Here is a 17,519-nt window from a genome sequence, read left to right as displayed (position 1 = left end):
AAACTTACAACCAATGCATTCCAATATCTTCTGGTGATTCCTGTATCAGATGGTGTCTGGATATTTAGATAATAAATTTTTAATTTCTTTGGTTCAAGCTGTCCAGCTATATGAACTTAGAAGTACATCAGAATGTTGAAAAGCTGTTCAATAACGTTAAGATTGATATGTGGTGCTCAGTATCTGGACCAGTTTTATGTTGACTGCCCTGTAAATACTTAAAAATGGTGTACCTTTATTGATGATGATCCCATTTTTTCTAGTCATCTTTATTACAAACCATTCTTGGTGAGCTGCCACTGACCTCAGGAAGATTGATTGTAAGAGGGAAAACATCATACGCATCACAGGAACCTTGGTTATTTGCGGGATCTCTGCGTCAGAACATACTATTTGGTGAACCATATGACAGAGTGTGGTATAAGCGTGTAATAAAAGCTTGTGCATTGGAAGAAGACTTTGCCTCATTTCCACATAGTGATAAGACCCTTGTTGGAGATAGAGGAATCATGTTAAGTGGAGGACAAAAAGCCCGTGTCAATCTTGCCAGGTAGGTACTTCCAAATTGGACGATTATTACATTACTGAAAGGCAGAAAGTGTCAGAACTGCTTCTAAGCTGAAAGCACTGTTTAGCATGTAAGGAAAAATAGTATACGCATAAATATGTAGATATTTCAGGCCACAAATGGTGTCTCTGTTTCTTAATGCCAAAAAGCTCATGACATGATAAAATTGGTTTTATTCAGTTGCACATACACTCCTGGAAATGGAAAAAGAACACATTGACACCGGTGTGTCAGACCCACCATACTTGCTCCGGACACTGCGAGAGGGCTGTACAAGCAATGATCACACGCACGGCACAGCGGACACACCAGGAACCGCGGTGTTGGCCGTCGAATGGCGCTAGCTGCGCAGCATTTGTGCACCGTCGCCGTCAGTGTCAGCCAGTTTGCCGTGGCATACGGAGCTCCATCGCAGTCTTTAACACTGGTAGCATGCCGCGACAGCGTGGACGTGAACCGTATGTGCAGTTGACGGACTTTGAGCGAGGGCGTCTAGTGGGCATGCGGGAGGCCGGGTGGACGTACCACCGAATTGCTCAACACGTGGGGCGTGAGGTCTCCACAGTACATCGATGTTGTCGCCAGTGGTCGGCGGAAGGTGCACGTGCCCGTCGACCTGGGACCGGACCGCGGCGACCCACGGATGCACGCCAAGACCGTAGGATCCTACGCAGTGCCGTAGGGGACCGCACCGCCACTTCCCAGCAAATTAGGGACACTTGCTCCTGGGGTATCGGCGAGGACCATTCGCAACCGTCTCCATGAAGCTGGGCTACGGTCCCGCACACCGTTAGGCCGTCTTCCGCTCACGCCCCAACATCGTGCAGCCCGCCTCCAGTGGTGTCGCGACAGGCGTGAATGGAGGGACGAATGGAGACGTGTCGTCTTCAGCGATGAGAGTCGCTTCTGCCTTGGTGCCAATGGTGGTCGTATGCGTGTTTGGCGCCGTGCAGGTGAGCGCCACAATCAGGACTGCATACGACCGAGGCACACAGGGCCAACACCCGGCATCATGGTGTGGGGAGCGATCTCCTACACTGGCCGTACACCACTGGTGATCGTCGAGGGGACACTGAATAGTGCACGGTACATCCAAACCGTCATCGAACCCATCGTTCTACCATTCCTAGACCGGCAAGGGAACTTGCTGTTCCAACAGGACAATGCACGTTCGCATGTATCCCGTGCCACCCAACGTGCTCTAGAAGGTGTAAGTCAACTACGCTGGCCAGCAACATCTCCGGATCTGTCCCCCATTGAGCATGTTTGGGACCGGATGAAGCGTCGTCTCACGCGGTCTGCACGTCCAGCACGAACGCTGGTCCAACTGAGGCGCCAGGTGGAAATGGCATGGCAAGCCGTTCCACAGGACTACATCCAGCATCTCTACGATCGTCTCCATGGGAGAATAGCAGCCTGCATTGCTGCGAAAGGTGGATATACACTGTACTAGTGCCGACATTGTGCATGCTCTGTTGCCTGTGTCTATGTGCCTGTGTTTCTGTCAGTGTGATCATGTGATGTATCTGACCCCAGGAATGTGTCAATAAAGTTTCCCCTTCCTGGGACAATGAATTCACGGTGTTCTTATTTCAATTTCCAGGAGTGTATCACCTGAAAATTATCAGCATCAAATTGTAAATATCTGTATATCTGTTTATTTCATGAACTATGTATATTTGTATGTGACTACATATATTCTATTCAAAGGAAGAAAATTGAACTGTAATTGAAGTGAATAGTGACTGATAAACTATAGTTTTAGGTTTCCAAGATTGCTTTTCATACTAGTTAATTTATTTCAAAATTTTGAAGATAAACATTTATCTTACAGGGCAGTATATCGGAGGGCAGACATTTACCTTCTTGACGATCCGCTTTCGGCAGTTGATCCTCACGTAGCAAGACATCTGTTTGATGAGTGTATTGTAGGGCTGCTTAGAAATAGCATATGTGTTCTTGTCACTCACCAAATCCAGTTTCTTCATCATGTTGATGAAATAGTTATTCTTAATGAGGTAAGCTTCGATTTTGTGCTGTATCTCATTATTTTACTCAGATCTTTTCCATATTAACTTTTGTCCATTCTCTCCTGCCCATTCTTTCCTGTTGATGTTGTAGTGCCAATGACTGGTATAATGAGGTGCATGGTCCCCTTGTTAGATAGTGTGCAAGAAAGCTGTTTTTTCATGATTAAGTTTAGTAGTTAAGTGTCAAACCTCTGACATTGTATATTGTCCATTTGTCAATGTGGTATGCTTCATGATTCATTAAAAAATAATGAAAGGCAATTTTCAGGTACCACTTCATAAGTGATTATTGTTATTAATTAAATCAAGCAAATATTCCTTCTTGCTTTTATCTGGTTTGGACTGTTGTACAATAATTGTCAGCCCTATGTTGTTGGTACATCCTGACATTATTATTATGGTTATTTTATTAGTCAACATTGTGGTGAAACGTTGCCATAAACATAAAAAAAAAACTTAAGAGCATCCTAATAATTATGATTACTAGGATCAGATTATCATTTCATCCTCTATGTATTCTTCTACCAAATAGTAGCATTTTTTCCCACAGAATCTGCTGTAATCTTCCACTTAGAATCATAGGTTTCATATTAAACATGTTTTTACACATTAATATATATTGTCATTCCCGTATATTTCAGGGATAGGTGTTCAGGTAGCAAAATTTTTTTTTTTTTTTTTTTTTGTCCCCCCCCCCCTCATTTTATATGTGTGGTTAAAAGTAGTTTCCCCAATTTTTGTCTGCATTGTTGAAAGATTGTAATTTTGTAAATTTATATGAAGGAAACAGAATTTGTAGTTTATGAAATAAGTGACAAGATTCTTTCTGCTGTGCAGTACATATGTATCTAATAATTTTCTTCTGCAGTTTCTGTATTTGAGACACGCTATGCTGCCTGTGTTCTCTGTAAAGTGTTCTGGGGTTCTGAGTGACAGCCCTAATAAATTCCTACTAGGCCCCTCTTCCTAAAACCTTTTCATTTCTTTTAGCCAGAAGAAAAAACTCTGGCTCTCAGTGCTATTGTTTGAGGGGATTGTGTCTCGGATGCTGAGTACTTATTTTCTTTCTATACTTCATGCAACACATACAACCGATAAGGAAACCAATAATAATGGTAATAAAACAATGAAATTCTGAAACAGTTAATTTTGTGTGTTACATTTAAAGTAAAAACAAGAAACTTTTAGTGCAGTGATGGTGGTGACACAGCAATGTCTTCATCTGTTCACAACAGAGAAAGTCTGAGTATTTTGGGCTGATATGAATTTTCCATGCTTTTTTTCTCTTATGTAATACAACAAATCAGTGTCAGGCTGTGTAATTTGCACTAACAAACTTCATTTTTGTAGTTAATCCCGTTAAAAAGAAACAAAGTGAAAATTTGTTTTTATTGTGGAAGTCACTTGTAACATGCATTTAGAATTGTTTACTTAAAGAAGATAGTGAATAATGGAGAATTTCCCTCACTGATAGATGTAACTAACAAGTAATTCATAGTTCAGCATTTTGTATGAGCTCTCTAGTTCACCGTGTTATATAGTGGGAAAATATATACTTGATTTTGAAATTAGTTCAGTGATAATTAAGCATTTACATATTATTGGTGTACTTCACTCAAATCAATTTTGCTGAATTCTTCCAGAGTCCACCTCGCTCTGGTGTACTTCACTCAAATCAATTTTGCTGAATTCTTTGAGAGTCCACCTCGCTCTTAAACTGTTTCATTGTCAGTCTCTGTGCGAATTAAGTGTTCTAGTGAAAGCGGTAAAAAAGAGGCAGATAAGAAGCTTTCTAATTATATTCATATTGAACGTTGTTAATCACACAATGTTAATAAAAATTCGGCAAGTAGAGAAAATAAAACAGTGTTGGATATAGACGGTCGGTAATGTAGTTTACCTGGAATGTTGTGTTCCTGTTAGCCTTGGTGCAATCACAAGCAGTTTAAATTAGATGTTTCCTTTTCAAGTAAAACTGAGGGAGGCTGTGAAATAAATAGCAGTATATTAGCAATACCTTAATATTCTGTGGCACCTGGTGTGCATAATTAAAGATGCAATCATTAGTGGGATGATTTTTAATTCTTACAGATCTTATAATTAATTTTCCCCAAGACATTTAAATCTCATTATCTCCAATAATGATGGAAGCTATTCCAATGCCGGAGAGCCCTGGCAAAGTGACAATTTACGGATAAAATACGCTGAAGATATTAGTTTGTGTTTGAGAGGACACAGTACTTCGGTAGTCCGCGCAGCAATGTTTACCATAGTGTTCTGGTGATGTAAATTATCATAGATTTTTAATTGATTTTTAGGCAGTCATTAGCTGGCAATAAACTTGGTAAGAGGATGTCAGTTATTTGGAGGCTCTTTCACACTCACAATTTACTAATTTGCTCAAGTTACGTGTACTACTTGTTGGAGTAGGACAGCTATTTTCCATGTCAATAATTAAAATGAGTTTATAGCTTCATATGAATTTCAAACTATTAAAAAATGATTATCACTACATAAATTTATTTTGATAGTATCTCATTGCTTGATAGAAAATTGCTTGATTAGAAAATAATTTGCAGGGTGTAGTTGAAGCAAAAGGCAGTTACTCTGAGCTTCAGCGGTCTGGTCTGGACTTTGCTAAACTTATGAATTCTGACGAGGGAATTGCAGGCACTGCAGGAGATGGTGACTCTGAGGAAGCTGTAGAGAAATCAAATCTCATTGAGGTGAGTTGTGGTGCATTCTTTCACTGACACCAAACTCTTATCTATTAATCCTAATCCTACCCCTACCCTATACTTTGTAGGAGGTATTGTTCTGATTCTATACCCACCTCGGTTTCTTTTCTCTTTCTACAAACACACACAAACACACACACACACACACACACACACACACACACACACGTACGTTTGTACACATCATGTTTATGTGAAAAAAGGCTTATGGGGGTATGGAATGAATAGTAGGAGAAAGGTAGTGATGGGGGGTATGTAAGAATAACACTATGAAAGTTAATCATCTTAGGCTACTCGTTTGCATGACTTGGTGTACATAAATATCTTCATGAGAGAAACTAATGGTACTGTGATCCTAATATTAATCTCATGTGAAGTTCCTTAAATTTTATTATATCTACAGGTGTTTGTCTAAGATGTAATAAAAATATTTAATGCTAGTTTATAACCTGAAATGCCTTTTAATTTTAGCGGACAGTATCGGTAGAAGAAAACTCAGCACCACGGCAAGAAGCAGAACTGAGAACATCTGGTGGTGTCAAGAAAGCTGTTTACTATGCATATTTTTCTTATGGTGGCAACTATTGCCTGCAGTTATTTGTGGCCATTGTATTTATCCTAACACCTGTCTCTGTCCTGGGTGGTGATTACTGGCTATCTTACTGGTAAATATTTCTGTTGCAAGTTTTTGTGTATTAGTTGTAGTTCTGCTTTGGACTTACTGTATTGGAATGCACAGCTAATCACCAATTTTAAAACTTTTTAGGGCCAATTCAGAGGAAGTGCTACAAAGCCTATCCCAGGAAAATAAAACTAGTTTGGCTTTGTATAATGAGACGGAGCCAGACCTTTCACAGCATGGCTGGCTACCAAGCAGAGACACAAGTGTGTACATATATAGTGCAATAATAGGTGCTACAATTCTGATAACAATACTTCGTTCTATATCATTTTTTATTCTTTGCATACGTGCATCCATGAGGCTTCACAATCAAATGTTTATTGGAGTTACACGAGCAACTATGCATTTCTTCAACAATAATCCATCAGGTATGTGTAAATTCATACTCTAATCATTCTTTAAAAAACTGATTTTTGTAAACTAGTATGTGTGCAACACACATTGCTCAGGTGAAAGATATTGTAAATTTCAGTATGCAGTGAAGTTCTACTTAAAACTTTTCAGTTCTCTGTTTCTAAATAATTATTTTGTTTTACCTTCAAAGAAAAGTACTAAATTTTGTTTCCTTATCAAGTATTTTCTTATTCCTATAACACCTTAGCATTGTTGTTTAGAAGGCCCACATCAAACACCTCTATTAGGTGGCGAAATACCTGTATCATCTCCTGTGAATGTTTTACTCATGTATAGAAGTGGAAAATCATTTCCTGGATGATATGTAATCTGTGCTGACATGACTCTTGCCCCCATACCTTGCTAATACCACCACCACCACGTGCCTCAGCAAAAGATATGCCCTAATGATGTATCATGTTAATCAAACATTCGTTCAGTCGGTGCTATATTGAAAACACACCTAAGATTTTTTTCCTCACCTCTCCATAAATGCTTTAATACTCTTTCACCAGCAAACCAATCTTGTGTATGCAAACAGGTTTGATGCTTTGCATTGGGAATGGAGATTACTCTGTTGTACCATTCTCTCCTTCGGTTAGGCTTATCCACGTCTGTAGCCATCCGTAAGCTGTAGGTGTTATGGTGGTGCTAAATGGCCAGCAACTCGAAGACTTCAGTCATGGATACCAAGAGTTAAGAGTTTTGTGAACAAAGATTTCCTTAGCTGTGGGGCAGGTGACTGTGTACTATTAGGTGTCTGTCACCATAGGCTCTGTGCATGCTTCAGTGACCACTGAACAGCATAACAGCAGTACATGTCGATTCACAGGGAGTGTGGATATTGACTTAATTGTGTGGATCATGAAGGTGGCACACATCTATCTAATGTATACTACCTGATGTAAGTGAAGTATCCAGAAGACATGATCAGATGTTGGTGTAACTACACACACACACACACACACACACACACACACACACACACACACACACACACACACACACAATCAGTGGGTACATAATTGATTAAAGTTGAGATTAACTGTAAAAGGTAGTATGCTGTATTTAGTGCTGTTACGAGGCCCGGCAGGAGATACAAAGGTGAGAACAACATAAAATACTGAGGGATCTTAGCGAAGGACATGCAGATGCCACATGCTTGTGAGAGACAGTGTTGCCAGCACCTGGCAGAATTTGAAAGGGGCCTTGTTGGGTATCCATTTGGCCAGCTGGTAGAATGGTACAAAATCCAGATTTGTGGGACTTTCAGGTTTGACAGTGGTTCATTGTTTGACTGCAAGGAAGTGTGAGGGCAGGCACATTATTCACAAAGGTTCAGGTCGAACACAACTGGCTTCCATGAGGAAGGTTCCTGTATTGTACAGAAAACTCATAATAACCCCTGCACATATGTGCGAGCCATCTGAGAAAGTAATGGACACCCTGCCACACTTCATGTTACCTTACACCATTGGTCAGAGAATAGTAGCACTCAGGCTGAGAAATTACTGTCCCATGAAGGACTACTGTTAACACCCCCGACACAGATTGCTGCATTTGGAGTGATGCTGTGACTGGGAAACGTCTGCTGAAGAATGGGTCACAGTGTTCAGTGATGAATAACTGCTCTGCCTTGCCCCAAATTATGATCAACAGAGAGAGATCCTATTCTTCCAATGCTTTGGAGAGGGATAGTGGCATTTCTCTTGGCATCATAAATTTGGGAGCAATCGGGTAAGACTTCAGCTCATGTCTGGTAGTGATTGAGGCAACTCTTGACAGCACAGCAAAACCTCAGACATCTGTCATCCTAGTGCGTTACTTCTGATGTGACAGTATCATGGCACATGGCATGTGTGTGTGTATGAAGTGTGCTCATGATGTTGAGGCACCCCTGTGGACAGCAACATCCCCATATTGATCCCCGAGAGAACATGTTAGACTAGCTCAGACATAAACTCCAGCCCAATGCCAGTATTGCAATTGTGTGTCAGCTTGCAGTAGGAGAGGATACAGTTGCTTTGACACCATTCCCAACTGAGTCAGTGTATGCAGCTAGGCCAGAAGTGGTGCAACATCATGCTATGAGTGGGCTCATTTTGCCATGTGGACACAGTTTTGTAACTGTTGCAATAACATCATATACCACCTCAACCTGTGAAGTTTTGTTTCATTTCTTCCTCCCATTCTAGGTGCTTCACATTTTTTGTCACAGTGTACATGTATAATAATTGGATAATAGAAAATCTGGGTAGAATAAAAATAATATGAAAAAGATAAGATTGCTACTATGTAAATAGAGGCGGCACTCAGTGGCACAGGCACATTGAGAAATTGCTTAATACTATAAGCCAGTGGATAAGTCCTTTATCAGACATAACAAAGGAAAACAATTTGCACACACATTCACACATCTTCATTCACACTTGGGTGTTGTTTTACAGTCTCTTTCCTGGATTTGGCTCAAATGAATGTACAGCCTGCAGTGTAGAACTCTTTTTTTAATTCTAAAGACTCTGGGGCATGAGGGATATTAGAACAGTTTTCTCACCAATTCAGATTCTCCCCCTACTTTCATAGCAATTTCACATATGTACACAGCAGAGAAAATGCCCTAAATGATTCAGAACTCCCATATTTTCCTACTTTACCTGGGAAAGGAAGTAGTATTTTGCTTGGCACCAGAGCACATCAGAATCAAAGGAAAAGATAAAATTGATTTTGCTACAAATGAAGCTAGCAGGGGGCACTGCATAAAATACGCTGTCTGCATTTAGACGTTTCTGCACTGTTGAACTGGAAAGTCAAAAGCTGTTTGGAGACAGTGGCTAGAAATGTCTGAAAAGCAGCTGCAGTGTGTGAAATAAACTGGCTGTGGCAATCTTCCTTCCAGTCATGGAAACAGACAGTTAGCTGACCCATGTCATCTACTGTGGGGAGATGCCTGCCCAGCTGATGCCACCTGCAGGGAAGACATTTCAATCATAATATTCTAATAGCCTGTTTGCTGGGTTCATACAAGGGAATGGAAATAAATTTAAGTACGGACTTTTCCTCCATTTTAGCTGCTAATAAGATGAGTGCGGTTCAGATTTTAGAATTTTGTGAGTTATCAAGACTCCTGTCGGAACTGTTGTTTTGAGTTTCTAATGTGTTCCATTGTGATGGACGCATCACTTATAATTCAATGTTGTATTCATTTTAATCACATTCATATAATACTTCCATATGGGTGCTGAAAGCCACATGCAGTGATGTAGTGCACCCAAACAAGCTGTCAGTCATCAGGTTATTTGGCTATGTCATTCTTGAAGTGCGGTTTTACTGAATGTATGTTTGTGATGGTTGTCATAAGTCTCTAACATTTATCCTAATTTTTCATCTGTTACTGTCTTGTTTTCTTGAGCAAACACTTAGCTGAAAGTGTTAGGAAATCCTCCAGGAAATGGTTGATGTAAATGTCAAACATTCTCAAGAATTTCCTCACCGTGGATCATTATTGTATAAAATTTAAACAGGAGAGGAGATGAGTAATAATTGCAGAACTTCTAATAGCTTTTGGAAATAATAGTAAAACTGCTTTTTTCCTTGTACATCCCATTCAACACTTGCTCTTTATAACACCTCCGATTTATTTTATCTCGTCCCGAACCGGATCTGAATAGCAGCCCAAATAAATATTAATTAATGTGACCGTGTACCTAATGGGGCTGGCAATCGGAATTGACTGCTACGGAGTTGTTACATTCCATTTTGTCCTTCTCAAATGCTGTAATAATGAAATGTCTTTCCTTTCTTTTCCTTTCAACTACTGCCTCACAAACCTGCTTATCTTCAGTAGACATGTTTGGTTTATTTTTAATGCACAGGCAAGTAATATAAAATAACCTCTAGTAACCCAAAACACTCCTAATTACCATGAAACTAATCAAACAGTACCTGCAGTATCTTCAGTTAATCCCAAAGTTGATACAATATGCATGAGTACTGAACATAGCAACTCTCAAAACCTAATAACTTCAAATATCAATTCTCACATACACAGCTTATGTAAAATGTTCTAAATAAGATAAATCACACCACTCATAAAATCTATAAATGTAAAATCCCCAAAAACAATGAGCATATCTGTGTAATTACCATTTAGACAGCGCAGTATGCATCAATAAGTATGCTATATTCCAGAGTATGTTTCGCAAACTTTTTGGAAATTACTGTAATTGGGCACTTTTCCTAATGTCAAACTCGGTTTACAATTGTTTATTTACTGCGAAGACAGTACACTGCAATTTAATGTTAGGCCAACCAGTCGTCTTCACTCACCAACTGATGTTACCACGAGTCGCGATGTTTTGACGTTTGAAGTTGGCGTGGCGCTGTACTGCTGCCGGAGCAACGTGAAGTCGCGCTGAAGATCTGTGGCGAGTCGTCGTAGTTCTCAGCCGGCCGCTCCGTGGCGCTGCAGGCGGGCGTAGTTTGTAGTTCGGCCCCTAGGTGCCGGGTCGGCACTCGGTGTCTCGAAGTCGCGCTGAAGACCGTCGGTGTAGTGCATCTGTGCTTGAACTACTCCTTGCACAGATAGTTGGAATGACGTGTGAAATCACCTCGCAGATCGAAGCTCTTTGGCGCAACTGCTACACGGGTCTGCGTGACGTCACTCAACAATTGCGTCGCCACACGAATTGTCGTCCACATAAGAGTTTATGGGTCCACATGAAGCTGTCCGATTTTCACTATTTAAAAAGCAATTCGTGTCACAATATTACTATTAAACACTTCTGCAAAGCTTTCGTGACGAATTCTTAGTTCGTTTTGCTGTTGTAATGTTCACACGTGTCTTTCTTTAGTGTTCACTTTTCAGTTTTTCGCGCGGATTTACGCATTTGCACATTATAACACAGTTTATTGACACTATTACTCTTATCCAATATGGCAAGAAAAAAAAATTTTGTCACAATCGTAAGATGCTATTACTTCGTATTGTTCAAAATGCACCGTTTCTTGTCGCGATTTGAAAGTTTATGCTCTGTCTCGATCCAACATTGAAAAATATTTTCTCGCGTTAAGCAAGGTAAAATTACCTATTGTTCTTTACGATTCGTCCGAAAATTGCACTTGTCCTTTCACGGTAAGCCAAGGGTGTAACACCTCAGACTTATTTTATCTCGTCCCAGTCTGGATCTGAATAGCAGCCCAAATAAATATTAATTAATGTGACCGTGTACCTAATGGGGCTGGCAATCGGAATTGACTGCTACGGAGTTGTTACATTCCATTTTGTCCTTCTCAAATGCTGTAATAATGAAATGTCTGGTAACAAGAACAACACCAACACAGCTTCACTAATCAAGAACCTATATTCGTCTCAAAAACACAAAGAGAAGGAGACAGCCACTGCCTTCGTCATACATATTTAATTATGGCTAATCTCAGCACAGGCTTCTTCGTTATTCATAATCGTCACACGCTAATACAATCACTGCAATCCAAATAATGCCGGCGCGGTAGACGCAAAACCAAAAATATCGGCACAGAAATATCACTGGGGTTAAACCGCGGCGATGGCCACTCCCTTTGTCGGTAAAGCCTTGCATTACAGCAACAGGCCTCCACACGGCTCGGCCCGCAACCTGGGAACTACTCAACTCTACACTCGCCCTCGCAACACGACACTATCGATTGTTTGCCCTATCGACCTGTGCTGAGTACAAACTTATAGTAAGGGCCTACGGACCCCTTACATCTTCCACCAAATGGTGCTACCACTCCTTAACATCCTGCTGTTAGTAGTCTGTAATAGACAATTGCAAAATAACTCATTTTATTTTCTTTGATTATGTTTTCAGGTCGAATACTCAACAGGTTTTCGAAGGACATAGGGAATGTAGATGAAGTTCTTCCTATTACAATTGTGGACTGTTTCCAGGTAAATAGTTCAGATTATTTACATTTAATATTGCCTTTTAGTTATATACATTTTTAAATGCATAACTTATAGAAGTGGGAGCTTCTTCATATGCATGCATGCTAGAGCACTTGGCTGAAGTTTCTGAGCCACACACACTATCAGATGCCCTATGTAATTCTCATAACCAGAGCTCCAGAACTGATCATCCAGGCAAATGATCCTCAGTGAAGTGACATCACTATAGTTAGATTGTTGCATATGCATAACTTGCCAGTTCTGGTATTCATATATTTAACAAAACTCCTGTTCTTGCTTCCATAATTGTGCCAAATGCATGAACAATGTCTTTATCAATTAAACCACTTCCTTTTTGTTGTTACTTTAATTTTCCCAGTTGATGTGCCTTTTTTATTCTTCTGACTTTTACCACTCACGTGATTTCAAATGACTTGACCTTTATGCTTTTACAAACAAAATCCCTTTTGCTTCCTGCAAAAGTGGAGTAAAAAGGGTATTTTATTTAAGAATAGTCATATAGCTACTGTAGAAAATAAAGATTGCAACAAACTTACTTATTTGGAACTAAGACTACATTCTCAATTCATTCGCCTAATACATGAGAAATGAAAATTATCCAACAGTTCACTTACTGGATTTCTGAAGCATTCAATGTGGCAGAGTTCTCCAGAGTATGTGCAGTAATAACCTTTTATATACTGCAATGAGTAGGGGGGAAAGATGACAGATACCATTTGGTTAAAGTGATATTCGAGACAAACCCCAAGTGCTAGCAATTAATTCAGGCTTTGTATTATAACCATTCAGTTTTTTAGTCTGAGGATTTTTCTAAGCTAACAAGAGGTGCGTAAACATAAGTGAAACATGCAGGAAGAGTCACCTCATCTGTTGTCTCCAGTTTACAAAAGCATTTAATATATTATTATACAGTTAGTGGTGACTTCAATCTACCTTCGATCCATTGGTGAAACAACACATGTTTAAAGTTGGTGGTAGACATAAAACATCATCTAAAATGGTACAGAGTATTTTCTCAGAAAACTGTTTTGAACAGTTAGTTCAGGAGCCCACTTGAAGTGTAAATGATTGTGGAAACATACTTGACCTCTTAGCCAAAAATAATCTTGAGCAAACGGGAAGCAGCATGACAGAGACGGGGATTAGTGACCATAAAGTTGTTGCAGTAAGACTGAATATTTAACATCCAAACCCACAAAAATCACAAACAATATATATGTATTTAAAAAAACCAAACAACATTGGCATGATGCCTCCTGAAGAGACAGTCTCCACTCCTTTGGGAGACTATGTTAGTGAAGACCAGATTTTGTTTGAATTCAAAGAAATAGTACCAGGGGCAATTAAGAGATATATATACCAAATTAATTAATAAGGGATAGTACTGATCCCTCATGGTACACAAAACAGACCAGAACACTGTTGCAGAAGCTATGAAAAAAGCATTAGAAATTTAGAAGAATGCAAAATCCTCAGAATTGGCAAAGTTTTACAGAAGCTCAAAATTTCACAAGATCTTAAATGCAACATGCTTTCAATAATTTCCGCATTGAAACTGTCTCAAAATCTGGCAGTTAAATCCAAACACATTCTGGTCATACATAAAGTACATCGGCGGCGACATGCAATCAATACCTTCACTCTGCAATGACGATGGTGATGATATTGATCACCACACCATTAAAGCAGAGTTACTAAATATAGTTTTCCAAAAGTTCTTCAGCAAAGAAGAGGAAGTAAATATTCCAGCACTTGAATAAGGAACAACTTCCAACACGAGTATCTTAGTAGTAGATAGCCTTGGTGTAGCAAACGAGCTTAAATTACATCATAAAGGCAAGGCCTCCAATCCAGGTTGTATACCAGTTCAGTCCCTTTCAGAGTATGCTGATAAAATAGCTCCATACTTAGTAATTGTATGCAGCTGGTCATCAAAGAAAGATTTGTACCTACAGTCTGGCAAGTTGCACAGGTAACAGTAATATCCAAGAAAGGACATAGGAGTGATCAGCGCACACGCAAGTGCACGCGCACGCACACGCACAAATCAGTTTACAGTAGGATCTTGCAACATATACAGTGCTCGAACAGTATGAATTACCTCAAAGAAAATGATGTGCTGACAAATAGTGAATAGAGATTCAGAAAATAAAATTCTTGTGAAATGCAACTAGCTCTTATTCTTGTGAAGTAATGAGTGCTATTGACAGAGTATGTCAAATTGATTCCATGTCTTCAGTTGTCCAGAAGACTTGACACAATTCCTCACAAGAGACTTGAAACCAGACTGTGTGACTGTGGGGTGTCATCTCAGTTCTGCGGTGGGATTCATGATTTTTTGTTACAAAAGTCTGTAGTAATTGATTGAGAGTCATTGAATAAGTACGTGTAATATTTGATTGTCCCCAAGGAAGTGGTAGAGGCCCTCTGTTTTCCTTGATCTGTAAATGACTTAAGTCAGTCTGAGCAGCTATTTTTTATTGTTATCAGGTGATGCCGTCATTTATCATTTTGTAAAGTCATCAGATGATCAAAACCAATTGCAAAATGATTTAGACAAGGTATGTATATGGTGCAAAGATTGGCAATTGGGAGTGAAGTCATCCACATCAGTACCAAAAGGAATCTATTAAATGTTGGTTACACACCAAATCACACAAATCTAAAATTCAACTGAACACTCGGGGATTATAATTATGAATAACTTAAATTGGAATGGCAACAAAGATGATGTGGGAAAAGTGAACCAAAGATGGATATTTACTGGCAGTATACTTAAAAATGCAACAAGACTACTAGAGAGGTTGCCTGCACTGTGCTTGTCTGTCCTCTTATGGAGTAATGCTGCACAGTATGGGGTCCGCTTCAGATAGGGTTGATGGTGGACATTAAAAAGTGAAAGGAAGTGTATCTCGTTTTGTACTAGTGCGGAACAGGGGAGAGTGCGCCATGGTTATGATTTGTGAATTGGGGTGGCAATCTTCACTGTGAGAGGAACTTCTCATGGAATTTTAATAATCAACTTTCTCCTCAGGCAACGAACATATTTTGTTGGTGCCAATGTACATAGGGAAAAATAATCACAATAAGAGATCAGAGCATAGAAAGACTAGTGTTTGTTTCTCCCATGCACTGTTAAAGAGTGGAACTGTAGACAAATAGCTTGAAAGTAGTCCCATAAACCCTCTGCCAGGCACTTGTGAATTGCAGCGTAATGATGCAGATATAGTTCTGTTCCCACTAAGATAAATTCTAAATAAGTATCTGTATCAACTTGCTATATTGCAGCTATGGTAATTAATTTTACTAATAATAGAATCTGAGACTGACAAGTTCAATGATGTTTCACTCTCTGTAATCCAAAAAGTGGTTCTGAAGCAACTGTAGTGTTTAAATTTTTGGATTACTATGTTTGATCACCAGACAGACTGAGCTGTAGAAATAACTACTACTCCAGTTGTAAGTTTTTAAATTAGAATGTCAGTGGATTTGGTCTAATTTTAAAGCACATTTTCAGTTCCGAAAATGACAGTTATTAATCTTACAATTAAAGGAAACTACAGAAGTTCTCCTCTTTGTAAAAGCCACTGCAATGTTCTTTCTGAAGATGAAGATGACAGTGTTGAAATTGGCACTGAAGGCATTTTGTTTGATGCAACAAGTAATACAGTTTTTTTTCACAAATCTTAAACAAGGCATACTCCCTGATAGTGAGGTTGATATATCACTCTTCTGTACTGGTTATACATGTTGCCTTCTTTTACCTTTGATGTGATACAATAATATGTGAAGACACAAGTCAAACATGATAGCCTGTGTGTAGTTTCTCTTACTACATCTGCTAAAATGAACAGAAGTGATCAGTCAACTTTACGAATACCTTACATGAATTTGGATGTCACAGCATTAATGCACTAGACTTGTACGTGGGAGGAGTGAGATTGAAATCTTCCTGTTCACAGTGGATTAGGTTATCAATAGTTTTTTGAAGTCATTCTAGGGTATGCCGTGATTTAGGTAGTACCCAAGTGGTCGTGTGCAGCTGTAATATGGGATTACACCTACTGACACTTCCAGATGCAAGCAGCCAACATCATTTGAAACAAAGGTATTCAGGGTGGAAGTGTTAATATTTTTTTAGTTCCTGTGCATCAAGCCTGATAAACTGGCAAAATAATAGCAATATTGTTCCATGTTCAAGTAGATGTGTAATGCAAATAGTCTGGCAAACGATATGCTGTGTACTAAAGATTACTTCTGCTTTTCCAGATAATCCTCACACTTGTAGGGACAATCATCATAGTAGCTGTTGTTAATTATTGGACGCTGATACCAACTATAGTGCTGGCTGGTGTCTTCTGGTTGATTCGGACAATATTCCTCAGTGCATCACGCAGCCTGAAGCGTCTAGAATCAATAAGTGAGTAAACATGCAAATATTACTTTTCCAAAGTAATTGCAGCTATTCAATATAATTTTGTTTTTCAAATTGTGTAAGAAATTGTATTTGTCACACACAGTATGTAAACATGTCAAGAATGAGATTACCACACTTTCATTGAAAGTTTAGGAGGAACATGTAGAATGCCAGTAAAATGCAATTAACATACTATGTCCATGTTTGGTAATAAAGTGTAAGTAACAGTTATGTGTGATAACATTGTTGACAGGGAACTGAGTGTGTCACAAATATTCTCCCTGTGAGAGGCTAAACTCATTGCCAGTGAGTCTTGTTTTACACCTTCTGTGGTGAGGTCTTCACACGTATATTTCACAAATATTGGTTTCATCTTCAAATAAAGCCAGGAAAGTAGATCCCAGATACTTGCTGGTCTTGCAGGCTCCTTTCCCTGGGTCACAACCACCACCACTGTGTTTTATCACTACTACTACTACTACTACTACTACTACTTATCATCATAATCGTAATAATCTGTTCTGCCAAAGGGTAAAAGACTCCTGTACCCATTTGGCTGGCTACGTATCCTGCCAAAAGTGTCATAAGGTACCATATTTACTTGAATCTAAGCCGCACCTGAAATATGAGACTCGAAATCAAGGGAAAAAGAATTTCCCGAATCTAAGCCGCACCTGAAATTTGAGACTCGAAATTCAAGGGGAGAGAAAAACTATGGGCCGCATCTCCAAATCGAAACAAAGT

General features: G+C 39.3%; 1 protein-coding gene across 4 annotated transcripts in view; it reads left to right on the top strand.

Annotated features, from left to right (window-relative positions):
* The window catches only part of LOC126458284 (probable multidrug resistance-associated protein lethal(2)03659), a 268,997-nt gene that overhangs the window by 216,610 nt on the left and 34,868 nt on the right, over positions 1 to 17,519 (top strand). For all 4 annotated transcript variants that reach the window (XM_050095219.1, XM_050095218.1, XM_050095217.1 and 1 more), the window contains 7 exons: positions 264 to 550; positions 2,403 to 2,586; positions 5,178 to 5,324; positions 5,808 to 6,001; positions 6,103 to 6,386; positions 12,261 to 12,340; positions 16,628 to 16,778. In XM_050095219.1, the coding sequence (XP_049951176.1) occupies positions 264 to 550; positions 2,403 to 2,586; positions 5,178 to 5,324; positions 5,808 to 6,001; positions 6,103 to 6,386; positions 12,261 to 12,340; positions 16,628 to 16,778 (1,327 nt within the window). The remainder of the gene's footprint in view (positions 1 to 263; positions 551 to 2,402; positions 2,587 to 5,177; positions 5,325 to 5,807; positions 6,002 to 6,102; positions 6,387 to 12,260; positions 12,341 to 16,627; positions 16,779 to 17,519) is intronic.

This window comes from Schistocerca serialis, chromosome 2, assembly GCF_023864345.2.
Source record: "Schistocerca serialis cubense isolate TAMUIC-IGC-003099 chromosome 2, iqSchSeri2.2, whole genome shotgun sequence".
NCBI classification, from domain to species: domain Eukaryota; kingdom Metazoa; phylum Arthropoda; class Insecta; order Orthoptera; family Acrididae; genus Schistocerca; species Schistocerca serialis.
Note: the sequence above shows the minus strand (reverse complement) of the source record. Positions and strands in the feature narration are given on the sequence as shown.